The sequence below is a fragment of the Meles meles genome, chromosome 17, assembly GCF_922984935.1.
Source record: "Meles meles chromosome 17, mMelMel3.1 paternal haplotype, whole genome shotgun sequence".
Lineage (NCBI taxonomy): Eukaryota > Metazoa > Chordata > Mammalia > Carnivora > Mustelidae > Meles > Meles meles.
In genome coordinates this window covers 15,374,232-15,396,519 of record NC_060082.1, presented here as the reverse complement: position 1 = coordinate 15,396,519, position 22,288 = coordinate 15,374,232, and the positions used below count along the sequence as shown (strand labels likewise).

General features: G+C 34.5%; 1 protein-coding gene across 1 annotated transcript in view; it reads right to left on the bottom strand.

Annotated features, from left to right (window-relative positions):
* USH2A (usherin) overlaps positions 1 to 22,288 on the bottom strand; it is a 714,551-nt gene that overhangs the window by 590,833 nt on the left and 101,430 nt on the right. Inside the window, exons 9-10 of the mRNA XM_045983172.1 lie at positions 17,882 to 18,077; positions 14,373 to 14,503 (exon numbers count right to left, since the gene is read on the bottom strand). Coding sequence (XP_045839128.1) covers positions 14,373 to 14,503; positions 17,882 to 18,077 — 327 coding nt within the window. The remainder of the gene's footprint in view (positions 1 to 14,372; positions 14,504 to 17,881; positions 18,078 to 22,288) is intronic.

Below are 22,288 nucleotides of genomic sequence, written 5' to 3'. Positions count from 1 at the left end.
ATTAGAACTCTGATTCGAAGTCATAAGAGAGAACATCCCTGTTTTGTTCCTGATAGACTTGTTTTTAAATGGTTTGTCAGGTTATAGGATGAGGGTCAGACAGCCCTCACAAGATGACATGGCAAGTATATATTCTCCTAGTTTTCTAAAATATTATGTAGAACTGATAGGATTTATTCCTTTACATTATCAAAGAATTCACCAGGGAAGTCATGCAGGCCTAAAGTTTTCCTTCTTGAAAGAGAATTCTGAAATTTGAATTTTGATTACAAATTCAATGTCTTTAATTTGTATGAAGTATTTAGATTTTCTATTTCTTCCTAGGTTTATATGAATGTTCTATTTCTTCTTGTAATAGTTTCATGTTAACTTGCCCATTTCACTTAGATGTCAAATTAGTAAAGAGTTATTCATGATATTAAGGTGCTTGTAGAATATGCTGTAATGTAACCCCCACCCTTTTTTTTTTACAATTTCTGATTTTAGCAATTTGCATTTTCTTTCTTTTTTATTGATGAGTTTATCAATTTCACTAATCTTTTTAAGGAACCAACATTGAGTTTGTTCATTCTCACTAGTGTTTGTCCAATTTCTGTCCAGCTGATTTTCAGTCTCTCTTTCCCCCTTATATCAACTTACTCTGCACTTCATTTACTTATTTTTCCTTTCCCATTACCAATCTTCTGGCTGAGAAAGTAGTCAGCTTCACTTTGATGCCTGGCTGCTTACCTGATGAAGAGTCATTTTGCCATTCATTCCCACTTATCTTTAGGGCCTCTTTTTCAGTTTCATAAGAGACTAAAATTACCCATAAAGATCTGAGTTTGGATAAGTACAGGAAAAGCTGAGTTAGTGCAGTTGGACATTGTGGTGGGTAGGTGAAAAGTGGAGGGAGGGATAGGCTTTGATGGATAAAGTAGGTTAAAAAGAGAGGAGAAGGGGCACCTGGTTGGCTCATTGGGTTAAAGCCTCTGTCTTCTGCTCAGGTCATGATCCCAGGGTCCTGGGATCAAGCCCCGCATTGGGCTCTCTGCTCAGCAGGAAGCCTGTTTCCTCCTCTCTCTCTCTGCCTGCCTCTCTACCTACTCGTGATCTCGGTCTGTCAAATGAATAAATAAAATCTTTAAAAAAAAATAAAAGAGAGGAGAAAAGGGAGCCATCACATAAGAAGACAAACAACAGGAACTTGCTTGGGCTTGCCTTTTTTCCATGTGCTTTATATGTTTAAATTAGGCAGTGAAAGTTGAAACAAACCCCAGAGGAATCAGGGGTAATAATTATATGGCCACAGAGTCCTTAAGTCTCTCCAAATCCTAACATACTGACAGAACTAAATAGCAAAACTAAAAACAAAAAAAAAAAAAACAACAAAAAGCCATTAATAATATTTATAAAAAAAAAAAACAACTAGGTGACCAGCTATCCACAGAAACCCCCCAAAAGTAACAAGTGGGAAGAAACTCAATAGTCTTAAGGCCTGCATGGTATCACTATCTGTGGGAAGAAAAGCAGACAGAAGTCACAGAGCACCTGACTTTTGAAGAACCTAAAAACTAGAGAACCCAAGGTGTACTCTACCTATTTGAGTATGGGCAACCAAATCTGAAAGGGGTTTCATTGACCCAACAATAGTGATTAAAAGAGATCTGCAGTGGGAACTAAAGTCTAGAGTAATCCAGTTTCCATGATCTCTCAAAACAGACTAACCAGGGAACACTTCCTTGGCAAGCCCCCACACTTAGAAACTATTGAGAGTGGATGGGCACAATTGATGGTTAATACAATACACATCTAAAAACAGAAAATCTGAAGTCAAGATGAGTTTATCATTGGCAATGAAAAAAAAATCTTTACAAAGTTTCTCTTAAAATAACAATAGTAAACAAGACATTTCAGGGAAGATAAATTTAATTCATTAGTTTCTGTTTCTCCTACTTACTATTATATGCATCTTGACTAGCATTGTGCCTGGTACATCATAGCATGCCTAAGATATATGTTTGCTGATTAAGTAAATTAATTAAAGTCAGCGGTTACATAACTGAAATGTATTTAGGAGATATTGTCAAGTATAACAGGAGTCATGAAAATCACAATTTCTACTCAATTTTGGTAGAGAATTAGTTATGACTCTAATAGATTCTTATAGACTACCTGCCCCAAATTCTTCTTCATTCAAGTAAAAAAAAAACTATCTATTCATAGTTTTCAAAATATTCATCTAAATCAAGCAATACCACTTTTAAATACTGAAAATTCTGGAATACACAAATCTACAACACATGTTCAACATATTCCAAAGTTGAGTTCTTTGATTATCCACAACCAAATAACTCAAACCTATAAAATTAAAAGTCCCTGAAGGTTGAGCCCAGGAATCTTCATTTTTAAAAAGTTACACTAGAGATTTTTATGAACACTAAAATTTAAGAACTAGTGCTTGAAGTACTTGCTACCTATTCTATCACTGCACTAACTCAAGTGGTCCTTGGGACTCAGTCTTACTCTTTTTTCTTCTTAGTCATGCATCTCATTAAATTATTGACAAGGATCACTGAGCATCAAAGAAACATCATCTTGCTGAACTGAGTCAATATTGAAGTATTTGTACTACTAACAATATGAATATAAATTCCGACAATAGATTTATCTTAGCATTTTTTTAAAAAGCATTATGAAACATCTAATCATTTGCAGCGTTTCTTGTGCTTTTAAGGAAAAATACACCTATGTACCCAGTGATCCAACCAACCATCCATCCATCCATCCATCCATCCATCCATCATCTAACTATCAATTGATCTTTATACAGTATATTCCCCTGGCCAGGAACTAGCTCAGCTCTAAGATGTGGACCCTAAAATCTACTACATATTTCTAGTATAGATACTTTTTCCTTAAGCTTCTGACTCCCTTAAGAAATGTCCACGTTAATATAACAGGCTACTTTTGTAAGATACTCATTCCACTTCAGAAATAAATAAATGAATCTGCAGTGGTTTCTGCCACATATAAATATCACGAATTAGAGAATGCTAGGTGAATAATAAACATGATAGTACTTGTTTCCATTTAAGCATTTTGTGATCTTGCTGCGTAGCATCTTGCTCAGCGGTCGAAAATACTCATTTGAGAAAAAAGGTTTCTACATTGGTGTAAAATCAAGATGTGATTTCTTTTCCATTCTACAGTGTCTGTCATTTGTCAGGTTGGTATACTTTTATAGCCTCCCTTCCCCTCCAAAAGGCATTTCTGAGACACTGCTTTCCAAACTTCCCCACCATGATCTCTAAGGAGTAGTGCAAAAAGGTAAAATATTGAAGTATGCTCAAAGTCACAGTAGGAATGGAATACATTTGAGTGTTCAAGACGGAAAGAGTGGACAGAGGTTCCCTACACACTGCTGTTCCCAACAATGTTACATACTTGAATGGTTTTAAGAGGAATACCATAATTATAGTCTTTCTAGTTCTCAAAGGGGTATAATTTCATATTGCATCATTCTTTTTTTTTTTTTTTTTTTTGGTTTTAGGTCTCTTTCACTCAGAGATTAGAAGCTGTAACTTGTGAAAGATACGTGCAGTATATGCCACCATGTTAATAGAACATTTCATAAATGTCATCTGAATGGCACAACCATACAGTAGAGTCCTATTGTATTCTGCTGTAAAATTAATATAGTAGTTATTAACAAGATGGTATTTTGGCTTTATCAAAATGAAATATCTCAGTAGCATTCAAAAGTATTTACAACATGAGTAAATAAATTTTCTATATCTATAGTTAATGGTGTATAGAAATGTGCTGTTAGGAAAGTTAACTTCTTTAGTTTAATGATCACTTGTGTTTTATTTTGGTAAAAGTGATCAAAGTTGCTGTGAATTTACACAATAGAATGGCTGCTTACCATTAAGTTAGTTTGTTGAACCGGTGAAAAAGTAAATCTCAAATATACTGAGAAGAAGATGTCTATATAAGATGATAAAGAAACTAAATAAATTGGGCTTAAAAGGAAATACCTTTACACAATATTCAAATTAGTTTATGTGTAAGATAATAAGGTGGAAGGTTGGGGGAACAGGTGGTGGGTAATGGGGAGGGCACGTTTTGCATGGAGCACTGGGTGTTGTGCAAAAAGAATGAATACTGTTACGCTGAAAAAATAAAATGGAAAAAAAAAAAAAAGCTGAATCTTTGATATAAACCAAGCACTAGGGAACTATATTACCTCTTCAGTATCACCAAAATCTCCACTTGAGAATTACATTGGTTCCAAGAAATTAATTTGCCAATTATGTACACATCTTTATTTCCTAAATATTTGGAATTTTTTTTAATATTTGGAATTTTTAAATAGTTAATATTAAATTGGTAGGATTTGGAATAATGATCCTGAAACAAATGGATGTGTTTCCATTGTACTTTTAGATAACGTAAGTAAATACCCAGAGGAGCAATCAGCTGTGTGTTCCTCTTCCATGCCAGTGTTGGGAAAAGGTGTTTTAGTAAGATCCAGCATCTCTAACCTCAAGCTGAGTTTTGGAGACAAATAGCATGAGTTTTGAATTTCTATTCTACCCCATTATTACTTGTGTGATCTTGAAGGAGTTACCTAATCTCTCTGAGGCTCTGTATCTGTAACTCCACAAGGGATAAATTAATAACTCCTTCACTAACTTTGGTAAGGACTGAATAAATTGACTAAAAGTGCTTCACATAATCCTTCACACATGACAAATGTGTAACAAAAGGAACCTATGAGATTTTACAGACTAGTTTTGTCCTCATGCATTTTAAGCAATATGTCAACTACCTGACAATCTGTTTTACACATTTCAAAGTGTGGCCCTCTCCTACATAGCACCTAAACTTCATGCAGTAGATCAAGGTGGAGACCAGTCCTTCAGCTCTCCAGGAGCTTAAATATTCTCCAGTCCTGCATGACGCTGAGGAACATAGGGTCCTTGCCACTGGTCCACCCTTGATGCTGGGAGTGCATCTGACTCTGGAAATGATCAGCACATTAGTCTGGCAGGAGAAGGGAGGCTGCCTATAATCTGTCCTGAATGAATCAGTATCATAAACACACACACACACACACACACACACACACACACACACACACACAGCATCAGTGATGTGGTGACTGTTTTTTTAAAACAAACTTACCATACATTAATCTATATTCATATCTAAATAAATAACTGTTTTCACTTCTTAATCATAACCCCAAGAATATATACACATGCATAGAAACACACACACACACCCATCCATCCTATGGTGGTTACATTGCTAAAAGTCTTAAAGTACTCATATTTTGAAACTTCCTTTAAAATCAATGGTGGGGTCACCTGGGTGGTTCAGTGGGTTAAAGCCTCTGCTTTCCACTCAGGTCATGATCCCAGGGTCCTGGGATCGAGCCCCACATGGGGCTCTCCGCTCAGTGGGGAGCCTGCTTCCTCCTCTCTCTGCTTGCCTCTCTGCCTGCTTGTGATCTCTGTCTGTCAAAAAAATAAATAAAATCTTTAAAATCTATGGTGCCTATGCACTATTGTTCTTATGCTTTCCTCTTCGTCTGGGAGCACCTAGAGAGGCCATGATTATCTTTTCGTTCACCTGTCCCTGGGCCTTCTTTCTTACGTGCTCAAAAACAAGTACTTCCACCTTGCATGCAAACTGTCCTCCTCCCACCCATATTTAGTCCTCTTTTGCTGACACGTGCCAACACAGTTTTAGCAGACCAGATTCCACTGGGACCTCTGCCACTAAACAGGGTTTACTCCCAGGCAGGCACTGCCTTCAATATTGATGGTCTGATAACCCCAAGGTTCTGATGAGGTACTATATTCTCAGGGTTTCTATTAAACAGAAACTACTGTGTTCTATATGTAGAAGAGAGTATCCTTCTTATTCTTGGGCTACCTTCTGTCATGTGGACACTGAGCAGAGATGGCTGACTCTTCATCAAGACCGTTTCTCCTCTTTCATAGTACACAGTTGTATTTAGGAAGTGGCTCCCTAGCTAGGGGCAATATTTTTCTACCCTTCCACGTAACCACTGTAGGCATGTAACTAGCTCTCACCAACAGAATGATAACGGAAATGATGTATGCCTTTTTTGGACAAAGACCTTCAGGAGATGAAAGTTATTTCTCCACATTGCCTTTTCCTTTTCTAGAGGAAGGCAGAGCCGGACAATGGAAGTAGGCTATGTCCCTGAACTGTCTTCTGGAAGAGAGCCACCAACCAACCAGGAACTTGGAGAAGTTCTGTGAACTTCTATATTTGTTAGACCATTAGCAATTTGGGGATCAATTTGTTATATCTGTTAGTTTATCCTAACTACTATCAAGTAGTAAAGCAATGGACCTTGTATCCTATTATCCTACACTCATTAATTAAATCAATATTCAGCATCCCTGCCAATTCTATTTTCACTGTTGAATCTAGCCCTGGGGTATTATTATTTGGTCACGTTTTATACTGTAATCCTTGGGAGATGAGAATTCCCAAGGAGATGCCAGGTGTGTTCAAACCCATGTAACTCAGAGTAGCCAGAGGGTGGGAACCTCGCCTCAGTTATAGCTCCATCCATTTTACCTCCAGCAAGTTTGTATGAGCATTTATTGATAGATCAGATCCATGGTCCCTCTGTTTTTCATTGATACCCTAGCACTTTGGTTCTTCTCCTTGGCATCTAGCCCTGTACATTCTCAGATTAGTCATTAATACTCAGCTTTCCAGCTGCAAAAGAAATATTATTACTCATCTCTCCTTAAGTCTCTGAATGAGAGACCACAAATTTGTTCAAGTTTTCAAGTCTTTCTTTAAGTTCTGGATAAACTTCCCATCTTTCACATCCTTCACCATTCTAATGTTTATAGCCAATATCCATACATCATACTATTCAGGGTCACACTTTTCATAGACTGAGGAAATGTGTACATTATTTCTATTTTTACACCTTAGTATGTGGGTAACACAAAATATAAGGTAATATATTTCTGGAAAATTCACACAGTGACTTTTGGACATATTGTGGTAATTGATGACAAATATCTAGGCCTGAGCAGATGAGAAAGCACTGATGAACTGCAGGAAATGGTACATTATGTAGAGAAAGTATATTCTGCTCCATTTTTTAATGTATTTCCTTGAAAATTATCCCTTTGGCAGAACAATCAATTTTTGTGAGTAGGGTCCTTATTCCTCATGATTCTATCTTCTTTGGATCGGACCTGGAAATACTTCCTTCATTGATGCCTTTCCATTTCATTTAATTCATTCCAACCCTTAGTCTCCTGCCTTATTAATCTATTTTTTAATGTCTCTTAATCATCTCTCTCTCTTCTGGCTCTATTGCAGCAGTCTACTGATGCCTTATTGAGCATTACAATCAACCATTCTTCTTTCTTTTTATATAATTACAACTATATTTTCAGTTTTCAGCCAACTTTCAGATTCCCTTACTGTTTTTTTTTTTCCTCTTTTTTTTTTTTAATCACTTAGTTTAGATTCTAATTCTGAGGACACAGCTTAGAGTACAATTCGACTATAGTTTAACAGAGGCTCGGTTGTATGGAAAACCTAGAAAACCATTTGATTTTAAGATAGGATTCAGAAGACAGAACAGAGTAAGCCCATTCCTGTCCAACTGTATACACTTATGCATAAGAACACATTCATATTTATCCCCTTTCTCTCTGAAAAACCTACATCCTGCTTCTTTTGTATATACATCTTTGATAGTGTTTTAGCAACTTGATTATTAAAGAGCAGCCCATATATAAGCCACAATGGCAACACATGGGGACTTCTACAAATGCAGATTCTCGGTCCTCAATCCAGACTTCCTGAATTAGAATCCACCTTCTCAAAAACATCTGAGATATTGACAGGCACATGAGAAGTTTGAGAAGCATCACTCTGGGTGATCTCCCATGTCTTGACTCTTACAGCTTAACTCATGGTTTCTCAGATCCAAGAACACGTAAAGGGCAGGGGCAGAGAAAGTTTAGATTGGAGCCAATTTGCTCCCACCTTGGATAAGGAGCAGATTGGGCTCTCTCTATGTATGTACAGAAGAGTAAATGAAACAAGATGGGATTGGGAGGGAGACAAACCATAAATGACTCTTAATCTCACAAAACAAACTGGGGGTTGCTGGGGGGAGGTGGGATTGGGAGAGGGGGAGCGGGCTATGGACATTGGGGAGGGGAGGCGAACCATAAGAGACTATGTACTCTGAAGGACAACCTGAGGGTTTTGAAGGGTCAGGGGTGGGAGGTTGGGGGAACAGGTGGTGGGTAATGGGGAGGGCACGTTTTGCATGGAGCACTGGGTGTTGTGCAAAAAGAATGAATACTGTTACACTGAAAAAAATAAATAAAATGAAAATAAAAAAAAAAGAATGAGTTCATAGACCTTTTTCCAATACCTCATAATGCTTTTATTTTTTTATTAATTTTATTTTAATTTTTTAAGCATCATCTGGGTATGAGACTATATCTAGTTCTTCTAAACTTAAGTCATAGTAGATGAGAAAAAAAAGAACAGTCAATTTCTAACTCAGAAAAGATGTCGAGTAACTCATGCACTGACTTCAAAGGAAGCAAGAAGGAAGTTCAGTTACATCCTGGGAAACTTGCATTATAAGTATCTGTGCTAATAGCCAAGGCTGGTTTTAAGATAAATGGACCTACTTTCCCCCAGCATAGTGAATTTTCATCTTTTTAGCTCACATACAGCTTTTAGTTCTGATGAAGGTACTGAAAACTCTTCCCTCAGAGAAACATAAACAAACAAATAAATACACACAGACACACTACTACATAAATTTAAAGTTATATATGGATGGCTTAAAACTTATCCATGGTAGCCCAGGGATCCAAGGACTCTATATTAAGGACCCCACAATAATAGCAATGACTCTTTTCCATTTTCCCCTCTCCTATTAATATTAATTCTATTATTATGCTTTAAATGTTCTATGTGTCTTGACTTTGGCATCTGTATTTTTAGGACTTAGTGACTCAGAGCATTACTTCATGCCATTCTCAAGATCTTGGCACTCACATGAGGAAGAATTATAACATTTCTTATGGAAGAATAAGGCAAACATGCCATATCTTATGAGATTGGATTGAGTTTCAAATGACAACTGCCAAAGGGAAAGTTCCCTTCCAGAACACAGAGCGCACGACACTGTCACTCAGGCCATTTGGGGCTGGCTTGATTCCTAAGTTATTATAACAAAATGAGACTTGAACTACTGCCTAATTTCCTTGTATGCTCCCTAATATTATTAAGGATTGCAATTGCATGAATTTTTAAAATGTCCTTGAATTCAATTTTTCAGTTTATAATTCTGACATTGTTGACAACTTTTTTAGTGTGTGTTCTGCTATCCTATTGAAAATGACAAAAACTCACATTTTTAAGAAATCTTTTATTAGATTATTTAGCCAAGATGTATTTGACACTATATTTCCATACCTAACAATAATCCATATTCTTTGTGTCTGTACTTAGAACATAAGAAAATAATAAAAATTAAGGTAAATATGAATGTGATTTAGAGATAGTGTTATGGTTTTAAATTCACAAAATTATTCTATCAATGTGTCTTCTCCCAGATTCTTAAAAATTCCCCTCTGTCTACATAGCATATTCAACGAAAATTCTCTTTATTTCTGTCTGACTATAAAAATTACCAACAAAGCATATTGGGGGGAGAAAAAAGTAAATAGGAAAAATGTTTTCAAAACAAAGAAAAATTGTTAACATTTTAAAGTATGTTTTTCCTTTATTCATTTTTAAACTAGATTTTTGTACATGGAAAATACTACATGGAAGTATCTCTTATAGAGCTTTTCTTCCTCCTGTCCTTAATCCCACTCCTGAGATCAAAGTACATGTTGTAATAAATGTCAGTATTGTTTTTCTTCTTAGCACAGAATATATCTCATTGAGGGCATATACCACATTTATCTATTTATCAGCTAATGGACATTTGGATTATTTCTACATTTGATTATTATGAATAATGTAGCAATGAATGTTATGAAAAAGATTATGTAAGGATATATATTTTCATTTTGTTTGGGTATATACCTAAGAGACAAAGTACTGGGTCATATTGTAACTCTACACTTAATATTTTGAAAAACACAAGACTGTGTTGTGATGGTGTGAAATAATAATCTAACTTCATTCTTTTGCATATGGATATGAAATTTTTCCCAATATCCTATTTTGAAAAGACTTTTCTTTCTTCATTGACACCCTTGTCAAAAGTCAGCTGAATGTAAAAGTGAGGATTTATTTCTAGACTCTCAATACTATTCTAGTGATTGATCGGTCTTTCTATCATCAATCTATCTATCTACCTCCTTAAACCACATTACACTGTCTTGATCACTGCAATGTTATAGTAAATTTTGAAATTGGAAAGTGTGAGTCTTCCAACTCTTTTCTTTTTGAGATTGTTTTGTCCATTTTTAAATGCCTTGAATGTCCTTATAAATGTCAGCAAAGAAGTCAGGTAGGCTTTAAGAGGGTTGTGTTGAATCTGTAGATCATTTTGTAGAGCATTAAAATATCAAGTTTCTAACATATGAACATGTATGTCTTTCCATTTACTTATGTCTTTAATTTCTTTTGACAATATTTTGTATTCTTCAGAATATGTTTTAGACTTCTTTTATTAAATATATTCCTAAGTATTTTATTCTTTGATGCTATTTAAATAAAGTTGTGTTCTTAATTCCAAGATTGTCATTGCAAGTGCATTGATATACCACTGATTTTTGTATATTGATCTTATATTCTGCAACCTTGCAGAACCTTGCTGTTTATTAGTCCTGATAGATTTTTTTTTATAAAGATTTTTTATTTATTTATTTGACAGACAGAGATCACAAGTAGATAGAAAGGCAGGCAGAGAGAGAGAGAGGGAAGCAGGCTCCCTGCTGAGCAGAGAGCCGGACGTGGTACTCAATCCCAGGACCCGGAGATCATGACCTGAGCTGAAGGCAGCGGCTTAACCCACTGAGCCACCCAGGCGCCCCATCCTGATAGTTTTTTAAATTAATTCCTTGGAATTTTTTACCTACAAGATTATGTTATATACAAACAGAGGTAGTTTTATTTCTTCCTTTTCAATCTGGATGACTTACATTTCATTTTCTTGATGAATTTTCCTGGTTAGGACTGGCAGTACAATGTTGAAAAGAAGTGATAATACGGGACACTGTTTTCTTTTTCCTGATCTTAGGTATAAAGTACCCAGTTTTTCACTGAAGTATGGATGTATTATTTTTAGCTCTCCACTGGTTATTTTTTGGAAAACTAAATAACATATTTAATAACACTACTGACTTTCTACTTTAAAGATAGAGACAATAATGCATGTTAAGTCTCTTCTATTTCTCCTTTTTAATTCATCACCTTCAAATTTATATCTATCCATCCATGTACAGAAATTCAATTTTAAATTATTTTTGTTTCAGTTTCTAGCCATTCTGTCTTCTATTCTTTGCCTATTGGTTGAGTTTATATCCAATATAAACAAAATTGACTGCCATTTTGGTATATAAATGTTATTATCACAAAAAAAATTGATTTATAGAATAAAAATTCAGCAAATATTTAATTAAAGAAAACATGCTTCAAGACCGTAAAGATCACAGATTCCATTAAAATACATTTTGACTTATACTTACTTCTTTGGATCATAATTGTCTGTCATTTCTTGTGTTTAATGCTGCCCCCTCTTTATTGCCTTTTCGTTTTCTTAAGAGATTCTTTTGAGAGCAAAAATCTTAATGTTGATGAGGTCTAGCATATCAGTATTTTTCTTTTATGGGTTATATATTTAGTGTCATGTCTAAGGACTCTAAAAAGGTCTTATGTCCCCCCAATTTTCTCTTCTGTTATACCTTAAAAATGGTATTTGTTTACATTTTACTTTTTAATCTTTAATTCATTTTGTGTTAATTTCTATGAATATGCAGTGTTAGAGGGTCCTTTGTTGAAAGACTATCTTTCCTCCACTGAATTACTTTTGTACCTTCATCAAAAATTGGTTGATCATATTTATGTGGGATTTTATCTGATTTCTCTGTTCTATTACCCTGATTTATTTGTCTATCCTTCCCCAACACCACACAATCTTAACATAACTATATAATAAGCCTTGAAATTGGGTAGAATGATTCCTCCCATTTTATTCTCCTGTTTAAGGTTATTTTGGCTACACTGAAACATATGCAAATGCGATATTTTATCTTTAATATACAAATATAATAAAAACATTTAAAATACTGTATAATATTTATGAAACATTATTTCTAAAATATAATCTTATAATATTTCCATATAAATTTTGGTGCCCTATTATCTGTCTTCTACAGAAAGATCTTTTTGGGATTATGATAGGCATTTTCTATAATAACTTGTATATTACTTTGCAAAGTATAACTTGTATGTTACTTTGTCTGGTTTTGATATCAGGATAATACATACTTTCATGAAATGAGTTAAGATTTTGCTCTAATAGATACAGAACTCATGTTAATTACTCTAAATTTTTGTTAGAATTTTATAGTGAAATCATTTCTTTTTTGTAAATTTTAAATTATGAATTAAATTTCTTAATAGTTGTAGGGTTATTCAAATTATTGATCTCATAATGGGTGAGGAGGCAATTTATACTTTTTGAAAAAGTGCTCCATTTCACCAAAGTAGTAAAATGTATGTGTGTAGAAATGTTGGTAGTTATTTCTTTATTATACTGTGATGTATGCAAGGTGTGTAGCGATACTTCTTATTTCATTTCTGTTACTAGTAATCTGTGTTTTCTCTTTTTTGTCAGTCTTGGAAGAGGCTTGTAAATTTTATTTATCTTTCCAAAGTTCCATTTTTTTCATTGATTTTCTTTATTTTCTGTTTAAATTTTATTATTTTTTTAACTTAGCTTTATTTAACTCTAACCCTAACCCTATTTCCTGAAGTGGAATCACATGATTCCTGAAGTGGAATCAGATGATTGATTTGAGACTTTAATCTTTCTTAAGCCAGTACCAAATGGTATAAAATTCCTTTGTATCACTGTAGAAATTGTCTTTGTTTTTTAAAATGTTTTTAGAAATTGTCTTTGTTAATGATTTTTCTACTACCCAGCTTTCTAATAAGACATACTGTTCTTTTATTAACGCACTATAGGCCCTCTGAAGTTTTTCAAATCTTTATTATGGCCTACTTTATATTTGGCTTTTATTTAATGTTAGAGCAGTTTTTAATGTATGCTGAAAGTTATAAAACCAATATATTTTGCCTTGTACTTAGTATCTTCATGCTTTAACTTAATTTATTTTTCTTTAACTAGATTGTGAGCTTACTTTCCTAGCCAGTGCATTTTCAATTATTTACAAGGGAATATGTAATTATTAAAAATTAATACAATCATTGAACTGATTCTTTAAAGTAAATTTGCTCTTTATATATTGTTATATGTTAGTATTATCAGAACAAGTATAAAGCTCCAGCTGATACCACATTTAAATACAAAGCTGCTTTTTCTGGCTTGAGGTGGGCTATGCTATACAGCCCCAGGTCAGTTAGAATCTGTGTTCATGTAGGTCAAACTTCAATATTTGTAATAATGTTTTAAAAAGTATAAAATTATAAAAACCCACTGTATTGTTAAGAGAGAAGTTTGGAATAAGAAATTTAGAAGTAGGGCTATCACAATTTCCATTTGGATCTATGTGTAAGTGAACTTTCTTATCCTATCTTCTATGGAACTTAGGAGGGAAACCATTCTTATTTGATAACTTTTATTAATATTAATTCACCAATAATACCAAGACACATACTCAGTTCACTTCCTAGTTTACTTGGAATCACATCTCTCTCAATATTTTTGACAACTTCAAAATTAAAAATAAAATGAGCCTTTCTTATATGTAAAGGACCACCTACATACATAGTCTTATATTTCTTTTTTTTTTTAAGATTTTATTTATTTATTTGACAGAGAGAGCATAAGTAGGCAGAGAGGTGGGGGGTGGAGGGGAAGCAGGCTCCCCGCTGAGCAGAGAGCCCGATGTGGGGCTCCATTGCAGGACCCTGAGATCTTGACAACTGAAGGCAGAGGCTTAACCCACTGAGCCACCCAGGTGCCCAATAGCCTTTATTCCATATTAAAAGTTGCATAGGATCATTTCTAAAGCAGCTATCTCTTAGAAAAGCAAACACACAAACTTAAGACTTCTTGATAAATACAGACCTCAATTTCACTGGTAGAACATCTCCCAAATTAGTTCCTGAAAGCGAGCAACTCTTTACCTTCAATACTAAAAACTCACCTTATCACAAAGGAAGCCACTATTCCTGGTGCCCACTTTATCACAATCACAGGGTTTGCAAACATCCATGGCGGACGGATCTGCTCCAACTTGTCGGAAAAAGTAATCCTTACATAACTCACAGTTCCTTCCTGCATCAGAGAAAGGTTATGCATTATGACTTCCAATTCATTAAAATCAGCCGCATAATTCAAAATTAAAGACTGTATTCCTATGAGGGAATTCTATAATTTTCGGGACGTCCATTTTAATGCACCTTTCATCTCTACCTGCCAATTTAGTGATCCAGAGCATATGAAACAATGAACCTGTTACAAACTGTGCTTTACTTCATTAAACTCCCATCTGTTATATAATACCACACTTCTAAAAAGCTCTGCTTTGTTGGGGTCCACACATTTTGAAAGAGTCTGTTTTTAAACTTAAAACTTTTTTTTTTTTAATTTCTAGGACTAGGCATTTAATCTAAATCAAATATGAGAAATGTTTATGTGTGAGGTAGATGATACAGTTGGAAATAAGGAGGCATGTAGTATCAGAAATACTTTTCAAGAACTAAATCTTCTTTAAAAAAAGGATACTATTCTAAATATAATTTATTATTCTATAGTTAACATTATTAAAGGCAAATGTTTCTCTGCTTACAGCCATTATTTTTTATTTCAAATAGCAAAATAGAAATTCCTTGTTTAGATATATTAGAAATATGAGATAATTCCCATAGTTTATGGTTTTTTATTTAGAATTTTTTTCTTGCCATTTTATATAAGAAAAAAATCTGAATTATAAGGGGGTTCTAAAGTAAATGTGAGTAGCTTATAAGACCACTGAGAGAAGCTAAAATAAATCTCAAGACTATCAATTCCACTTTAAACACTATGTACTCTACTCTGTTCAAATATTACTAAAATTGGCTCAATACCAGAAGACTATAGAAATAATCAAGTGAAAAACATTCTGATAGATATTGGCCATGGACTAATAAAAAATTAAATGAATTTAAAATATTTCTAGAATATTTCTATTTGCACATACTGATGATTCCTGAATTTCTATCTCTAATCTAGAAATTTCTTCATCATTCAATGAATATTTATTGTGTGATTACCAGGTTATAAACACTGTACTAAGTGCAGAGAAATACAGTAGCAAGAAAATACACATTGTATCCCTTTCACAGAGCTTTCTTACAATCTAGTGGTAAGACGAGTTCTAATTAAATAATTATAGGAATAAATATGCACTTACAAATTGTGATAAGCATCAGATGTCACTAAAGTATATAGATGATACTGATTTATTCTGAGGCATTACAATAAGGTTTTTCTTAAGAGAGGAGTTTCAGAACTGTTTCTAGCTGCCCACAAGATTTTCTCCTATGTCTCTTGGAAACACTGAACATTTCCAAAACAAAACTTGCCGTTTTCTCCTTAAGTTTTGATCCTTTTGTGTTTCCTATTTCAATGGCTGGCACCAACATTGACCCTGTTGCTCAAACTAGAATGTTAGGACTGAGTCTTGACTCCTTATTTTCCCTACCTACACCCTACATTTTGCTCAGAAAATGCTTGTACTTCCCATTCCACATATCTCTTGGATCCACTTCTCTCTTTCCACACCACCTTAAATGTACTCAAGCATTATTTCTTACCTGGACTACCACAGTACCCCAAACCACTTTGGCCCTCTCCAATCCATTCTCCACTTTATAACGAGATGTGTCTTTTAAAAACATAAAACTTGTTATATCTCTTTCTTGTAAAATACCCTTAAGTGGCATCTATTAACTTGAGGATAGAAGCCAAACTCTTAATCATGGTTCATAGAGCCTTCTAGATCTGGCCCCTGCCTTCCTTTTTAGCACTTGTCTTACAATCTTCCATTTGTCCTTCTATCAGTTCTTTCACAGTTCCATGTTTCTTTCTCCTCTAAGCCACTGCACGTCTGTTTCTCTTACTAGAGACCTTTTGTCACCATGCCCCTAATTCCCCTCCTTCTTGCTATTCCACCTGATTAACTCCTACTGCACTTGTCCTATCTTAGCATACATCAGACAACTTTGTAACTGTTCCTTTAATAGTGTGTCTTTCCTACTATGTAATAATCCACACAAAGACAGGAAAATTCATTATCTTGTTCGTCTTTATATTCCCAGCATCTACCCAAGTTCTGGTGACATTTTAGGTCATCAATAATCCATTCAAACTTCAGAATCATGCATTTTCAAATCATTTGAAAAGCATCACATTTTCAAATCCATCAGACCTAAGACATTATATTTTACAAATTGAGATACTGCCTATTTCTGCTTTTAGTACACCAGCCCTTCAGAGAATAGTAATTTTCAATGATGAGTCAAAATGCTGTATGCTTTTAGAACAAGACTTTGATAATTATCTTGTGCATTTAATTAGCATTTTTAAAAAAAGAATGTACCCAGATTACTAGGATTCTTGCCAAATCTGAACGAACATAAACATCACTACATGAAAATCCAGACATAATGGAATATGGAAGATCAAGGTCACACAAAGAAACTTAAGGGTATGCATACTCAAACAAATAATCCCTCAGTTTTCCAAAATATATTCATGATTTAATCAAATAGCCTGTACTTTAGAAAAAAACAAAAACAAAAAGAAATTTCCTGAAAAGATGTAGCTGAAGGTAAGAGTGCAATTTCTGAAAACTACCTAATTATTTGGATTTATGAAGACTGAATGTACAAGCTTTACTATCCTGACAATATTATTTTTTAAGTTTTTATTTAAATTCCTGTCAGTTAACATACAGTGTAATATTAGTTTCTCAAGTGTACAATAGAATGATTCAGCACTTCCATACAACACTTGGTGCTCATCACAAGTGCACTTCCTAATCCCCATTGCCTATTTGGCCCATCCCCCCACCAACCTCTCCTCTAGTAACCATCAGTTTGTTTGTAGTTAGGAGTCTGCTTCTTTGAAATAAGTCAATCGGAGAAGGACAACTATCATATGATCTCCCTGATATGAGGAAGTGGAGATGCAACGTGGGCGGTTTGGGCGGTAGGAAAAGAATAAATGAAACAAGAGGGGTTGGGAGGGGGATAAAACATAAGAGACACTTAATCTCACAAAACAAACTGAGGGTTGCTGGGGGGAGGGGGGCTGGGAGAGGGTGGTTGGGTTATGGACACTGGTGAGGGTATGTGCTATGGTGAGTGCTGTGAAGTGTGTAAACCTGGCGATTCACAGACCTGTACCCCTGGGGCTAATAATACATTATATGTTTATAAAAGAATAAAAATTAAAAAAAAAGAGTCTGCTTCTTGGTTTCTCTCTCTTTTCCCCTTTGCGCATTTGTTTTGTTTCTTAAATTCCACATGAATGAAATCATATGGTACAGTATCAAAACATTTTCTTAAGGTAACAATAAGATAATTTAAAATGACATGCATTGTATAACACACATGGGCCTCAAAGGCCAAATCAGACTTTGTTATTTATTATCTATGATTTGCTAGTTACCTGTTGTGTTATGCTCACAATCATCACAGACCCCTCCCCCACCTCTGTGGTGCTCATATGGAAATGGGTCCACTGAGATATTGTAGTGGCAGCTTCTGGAATGGTTGTTGCATTGACAAGGTTTACAATTGAAAGCTTGAACTTGATCACCTTGGTGGAAAGGCTTATCATTATAAAGAGGCAAGCAGTGATCACACTGAAACAATAACAGAACAATAAAGAAATACAAAGATTCTTTATGTAACAGATATTTTCATTAGATATAGAACTAATATCAAAGAGTTAAAACCCAGTAATTACTGTTTTTGAAAAAATGTTTTATAAATCAGAAATTAGCATATTATAGGCATAGTAGTGCAAAATGGTAAGCATCCATCCAAGCTGAAACTATGCAAAATGACCTTAATAACCAGTGAGGAAAGTTATGATTGTTCAATAATCTTTAATTTGTCAAAACATTAAAACTCAGTATCCAGTTTGAGATTCCACAAGTAAGGAGCATGGAGTCACCACTCTATTCTAACAAGTAAAAAGCTGAGTAGACTGAAAAATCAACAACTCTTTTTGGATCTCCAAAGGGGAAAAACAGGACAAAGAGTCCCCAAGACTTGAAGGAAAGACTGACAGGTAACAAGGAGTCTCAGTGACAAAAGCAGATTCAGTAGAAGCTTCCATGGGAACCAATTCCAGGTTGGGGGGTGGGGGGGGGGCTTTCCTGTACTTAACAAATTGCTGGATGATTAGTAGGAACAAGTCTAAGAATTGAAGACTCTAAGGAGGCCTAGTTATAAAGGGGGATCCCAAATATTTTGGAGTTTTACTTCTGAGAGTTTGACCAGGTTCTCACAGTAAATCTTAGTGGAGTATTTCCTCGTACTTCTGGCAGAAAGAGGAAAAAGGGAGCCATTTTGAAATAAATCAGGGCTCACTGTACTTCTTAACAATATCTGCCCTCAGGAGAAATTAGTGAACCAGAGCCTAACCTGCTGGGGTACTATCAGATCCTGACTTAGGGAGGGGAAATATCCAAATCCAGCCCACTCTAGAAATCCTGTTTCACCTCTGAGTGGAAGAGACAGAGAAGCAACTGTAAAGTTAACAATCCAGAAGCACAAGCTCACTAAAAGACTGAGACCTAACCACAGGACTATAGAGTGCTTCCCCCACACTTCACTACACTGCTAAAGGCTTGTATACAGCAATACCCTTTACCAGGCTCACCATCTAACAATGAGGAAAAAAATCACAAGGAACACTAAAGGCAAAATAAAACAAAACAAAAACAAACAAACAAACAAAAAAAAAAAACACTGCACAATCTGAAAGACTGAGCGAGCATCAGAATTAGAAATGTAAGGAATGTTGCAATTATCATACCAGGAACTTAAAACATCCATGATTAAAATTCCAAGGCTCTAATGGATAAAGTAGACAACATGGAAGAACAGGGGTTGGGCAATGTAAACAGAGAGATGGAAATTGTAAGAAAAAAAAAATGCTAGACAAAGATCACACAGAAATGAAGAATGCCTTTGATGAACATATTAATAGATTGGACTCAGCTGAGGAAAGGATTTCTGAGGAATATGATACAACAATAGAATCCTCAGAAACTGCAAAGCGAAGAGAAAAAAAAACTGAACAAACAAAACAGACAATGCAAGGACAGTGAGACAACTAGAAAATTTACAACATACATATAATGGGAACACCAGGAGGAGAAGAAAGAGAGGAACAGAATAAATAATTGAAACAGTAATCCCTGAGAATTTCTCCAATTTAATGTCAAACACCAAACCTCAGAGCCAGGAAGCTTACAGAACACCAAAGAGGATAAAAAACAAAAACAAAAAAATAAAACAACAATATCTATACCCAGGTCTATAATTTTCAAACTACAGAAAATGAAAGATAAAGGAAAAAAAATGCGTGAAGAGGTTAAAAAACACCTAATCTGTGAAAGAACAATGGTAGGAATTATATCTAACTTCTCAGAAAACATGCAATTAAGAGGAGAACAGAGCAAAATACTTAAGTGTTGAGAGAAAAAAAACAACCAATCTAGAATTCTGTACCCTCCAAAATTGTCCTTCAAAAGTGAAGGAGAACTAAATACTTTCTAAAAAAAAAAAAATTGAAATTTGTTGCCAGTAGAACTGTCTTGCAAGAAATGTTAAAAGTTCTTTAGAGAGAAGGAAAATATTGTACGTCAGAAACTTGGATCAATGTAGAGGAAGGAAGGGCATCAAAGAGGGAATAAATGAAGGTCAAACTTTAAAAAGTGTTCTTACTGTCAGTTATAAATATGATAGGAAATAAAAATTATAATAGACTAACATTTAGAAGGCTGTGAATTAACATTTGAAACTTTGAGAATTAAATTGTTTTATTTATTTATTTATTTGGTAAAAAATTGAGTCGCTTGAATCATGCTTGCTTTCTTATCCTATGACTTTCTATTCTGAGAAAGCAGCCTGTCTATGCCTTGGTGAAAGGTCATATTGCTTTGTAAATATGGATGGGCATCCATCATTCCAATCTTTGTGCTGTCACTGTTATCTACACCCTATTCCTCATAAACACAGTCCTCATTCTTTTTTTTTTTAAGATTTTATTTATTTATTTGACAGAGAGATCACAAATAGGCAGAGAGTCAGACAGAGAGAGAGGGGGAGGCAGGGGAGGCAGGCTCCCTGCTGAGCAGAGACTCCAATGTGGGGCTCGATCCCAGGACCCTGAGATCATTACCTGAGCTGAAGGCAGTGGCTTAATCCACTGAACCACCCAGGTGTCCCCACAGTCCTCATTCTTAAGTTAGCCTTTGCTGAGTTGCTCTAACTATGTATACAAGTCTTTCAAATGGTGTCACTGACAAACTATTTCTTCTGTGAAGAAAGGAATACTCAACTCCACTTTTTGAATTTGTGTTTCTGAAATGTCCCATGGGTTTCTTACTGACAGACTAGGAAGCAGCGCAACTACCAACTTCTTTGAACAGATGTGCACTAATCAATCACCAACATACTTTGAAAGAAGAGTCAAGAATGGTCACTGATCATGATATGCATTGTTTCCACAGTAATGTGTAGACTGAAGGGCCAGCAGTTAAACCTGTACTTTATACAATTACTCATCATTAATATACCATAATAACTAATATTTGAACCATATTGTTGGAGGATGAGTATTATCTAACTATGGTAACTGAAATTGATGTATATTAGAATTGTACAAAGAGTAAATATTTTTAAAGATTTTCTTAAATATGACCAAATTCCTTCTAGAAAAATTAAATTCATAATCCCACCACCAGGAACATCTGAGAATGTCCATTTTATGTTCTGTTCAACTTAAAACTGTGATTATCTCTCCATGATTTTAAGAAAAATAGTAATCACTCTTTTAGTATGTATGCTTTTGGTTACTAGTAAAGATAGTGTTTTTCATCTGGTTCTTGGTCAAATATAATCTTTTTTGAGGAAACTTCATTTTTGTATTATTTCTGAATTTAATGGATATATCTTTAAAGTTACAACCTATCTAATGATGTTGACTATCTCAGGTAAATTATCATTTAAAAGAAGAATTATCTACCCCAAAATAACAAGATGCTTTTATATAAAAAAATAATAAATATATTGTCAATTTTATTAAATGTCCTGATTTAAATATTTGACCTGTTGAATTTATTAATTGTTATTTAGGTTTATTAATTAATTAGAATTTATTCTTGCATTTGTAGAATAAACTCAACATCATTTATGGTAAATAATGGTTAAAATTATTTAAGGTTTTTACATTTCTATTCATAAATTAGACTGTTCTGTGTTTTTATAAAGACATTAAAATAAATAAAACCTTAATGTTTTAATGGGGAACCAGTATGTACTTTAACTTATCAAGTTAATTTTAATATCTGAATGATCTAAAAGAGAATTATTGTTTTGTACACACCCTAAATCCTACAGTAGTTTTTCAAGTTACATTATATATAAAATACGATTGATTCAAGAGAAATTTTAAAATAATAGGAGCACCTGGTGGCTCGGTCAGTTAAATATCAAACACTTGATATTGGTTCAGGTCATGATTTCAGGGTTGTGAGATCAAGCCCTGTGTTGGGGCTCCATGCTCAGTGCAGTCTGCTTGAGATTCTCTCCTCCCTCTGCCCTCCCCACACTCACACTCACCGTCTCTAAAAAAATAAATACAATCTTTTAAAAATAATATATACATATATAACAGAATTTATGAATTATTTTTCTCACCCGTGGTTTTTTTTTTTTGTAAGATACTTAATGAATGCTGAAAGTGTACAATTTTTCTCAGAGTTAAATTAAATTATGAATTAGGAAAATCCAACCATGTAACATCTCAAAGTCTCCCTATCTATTTATAATAATGATC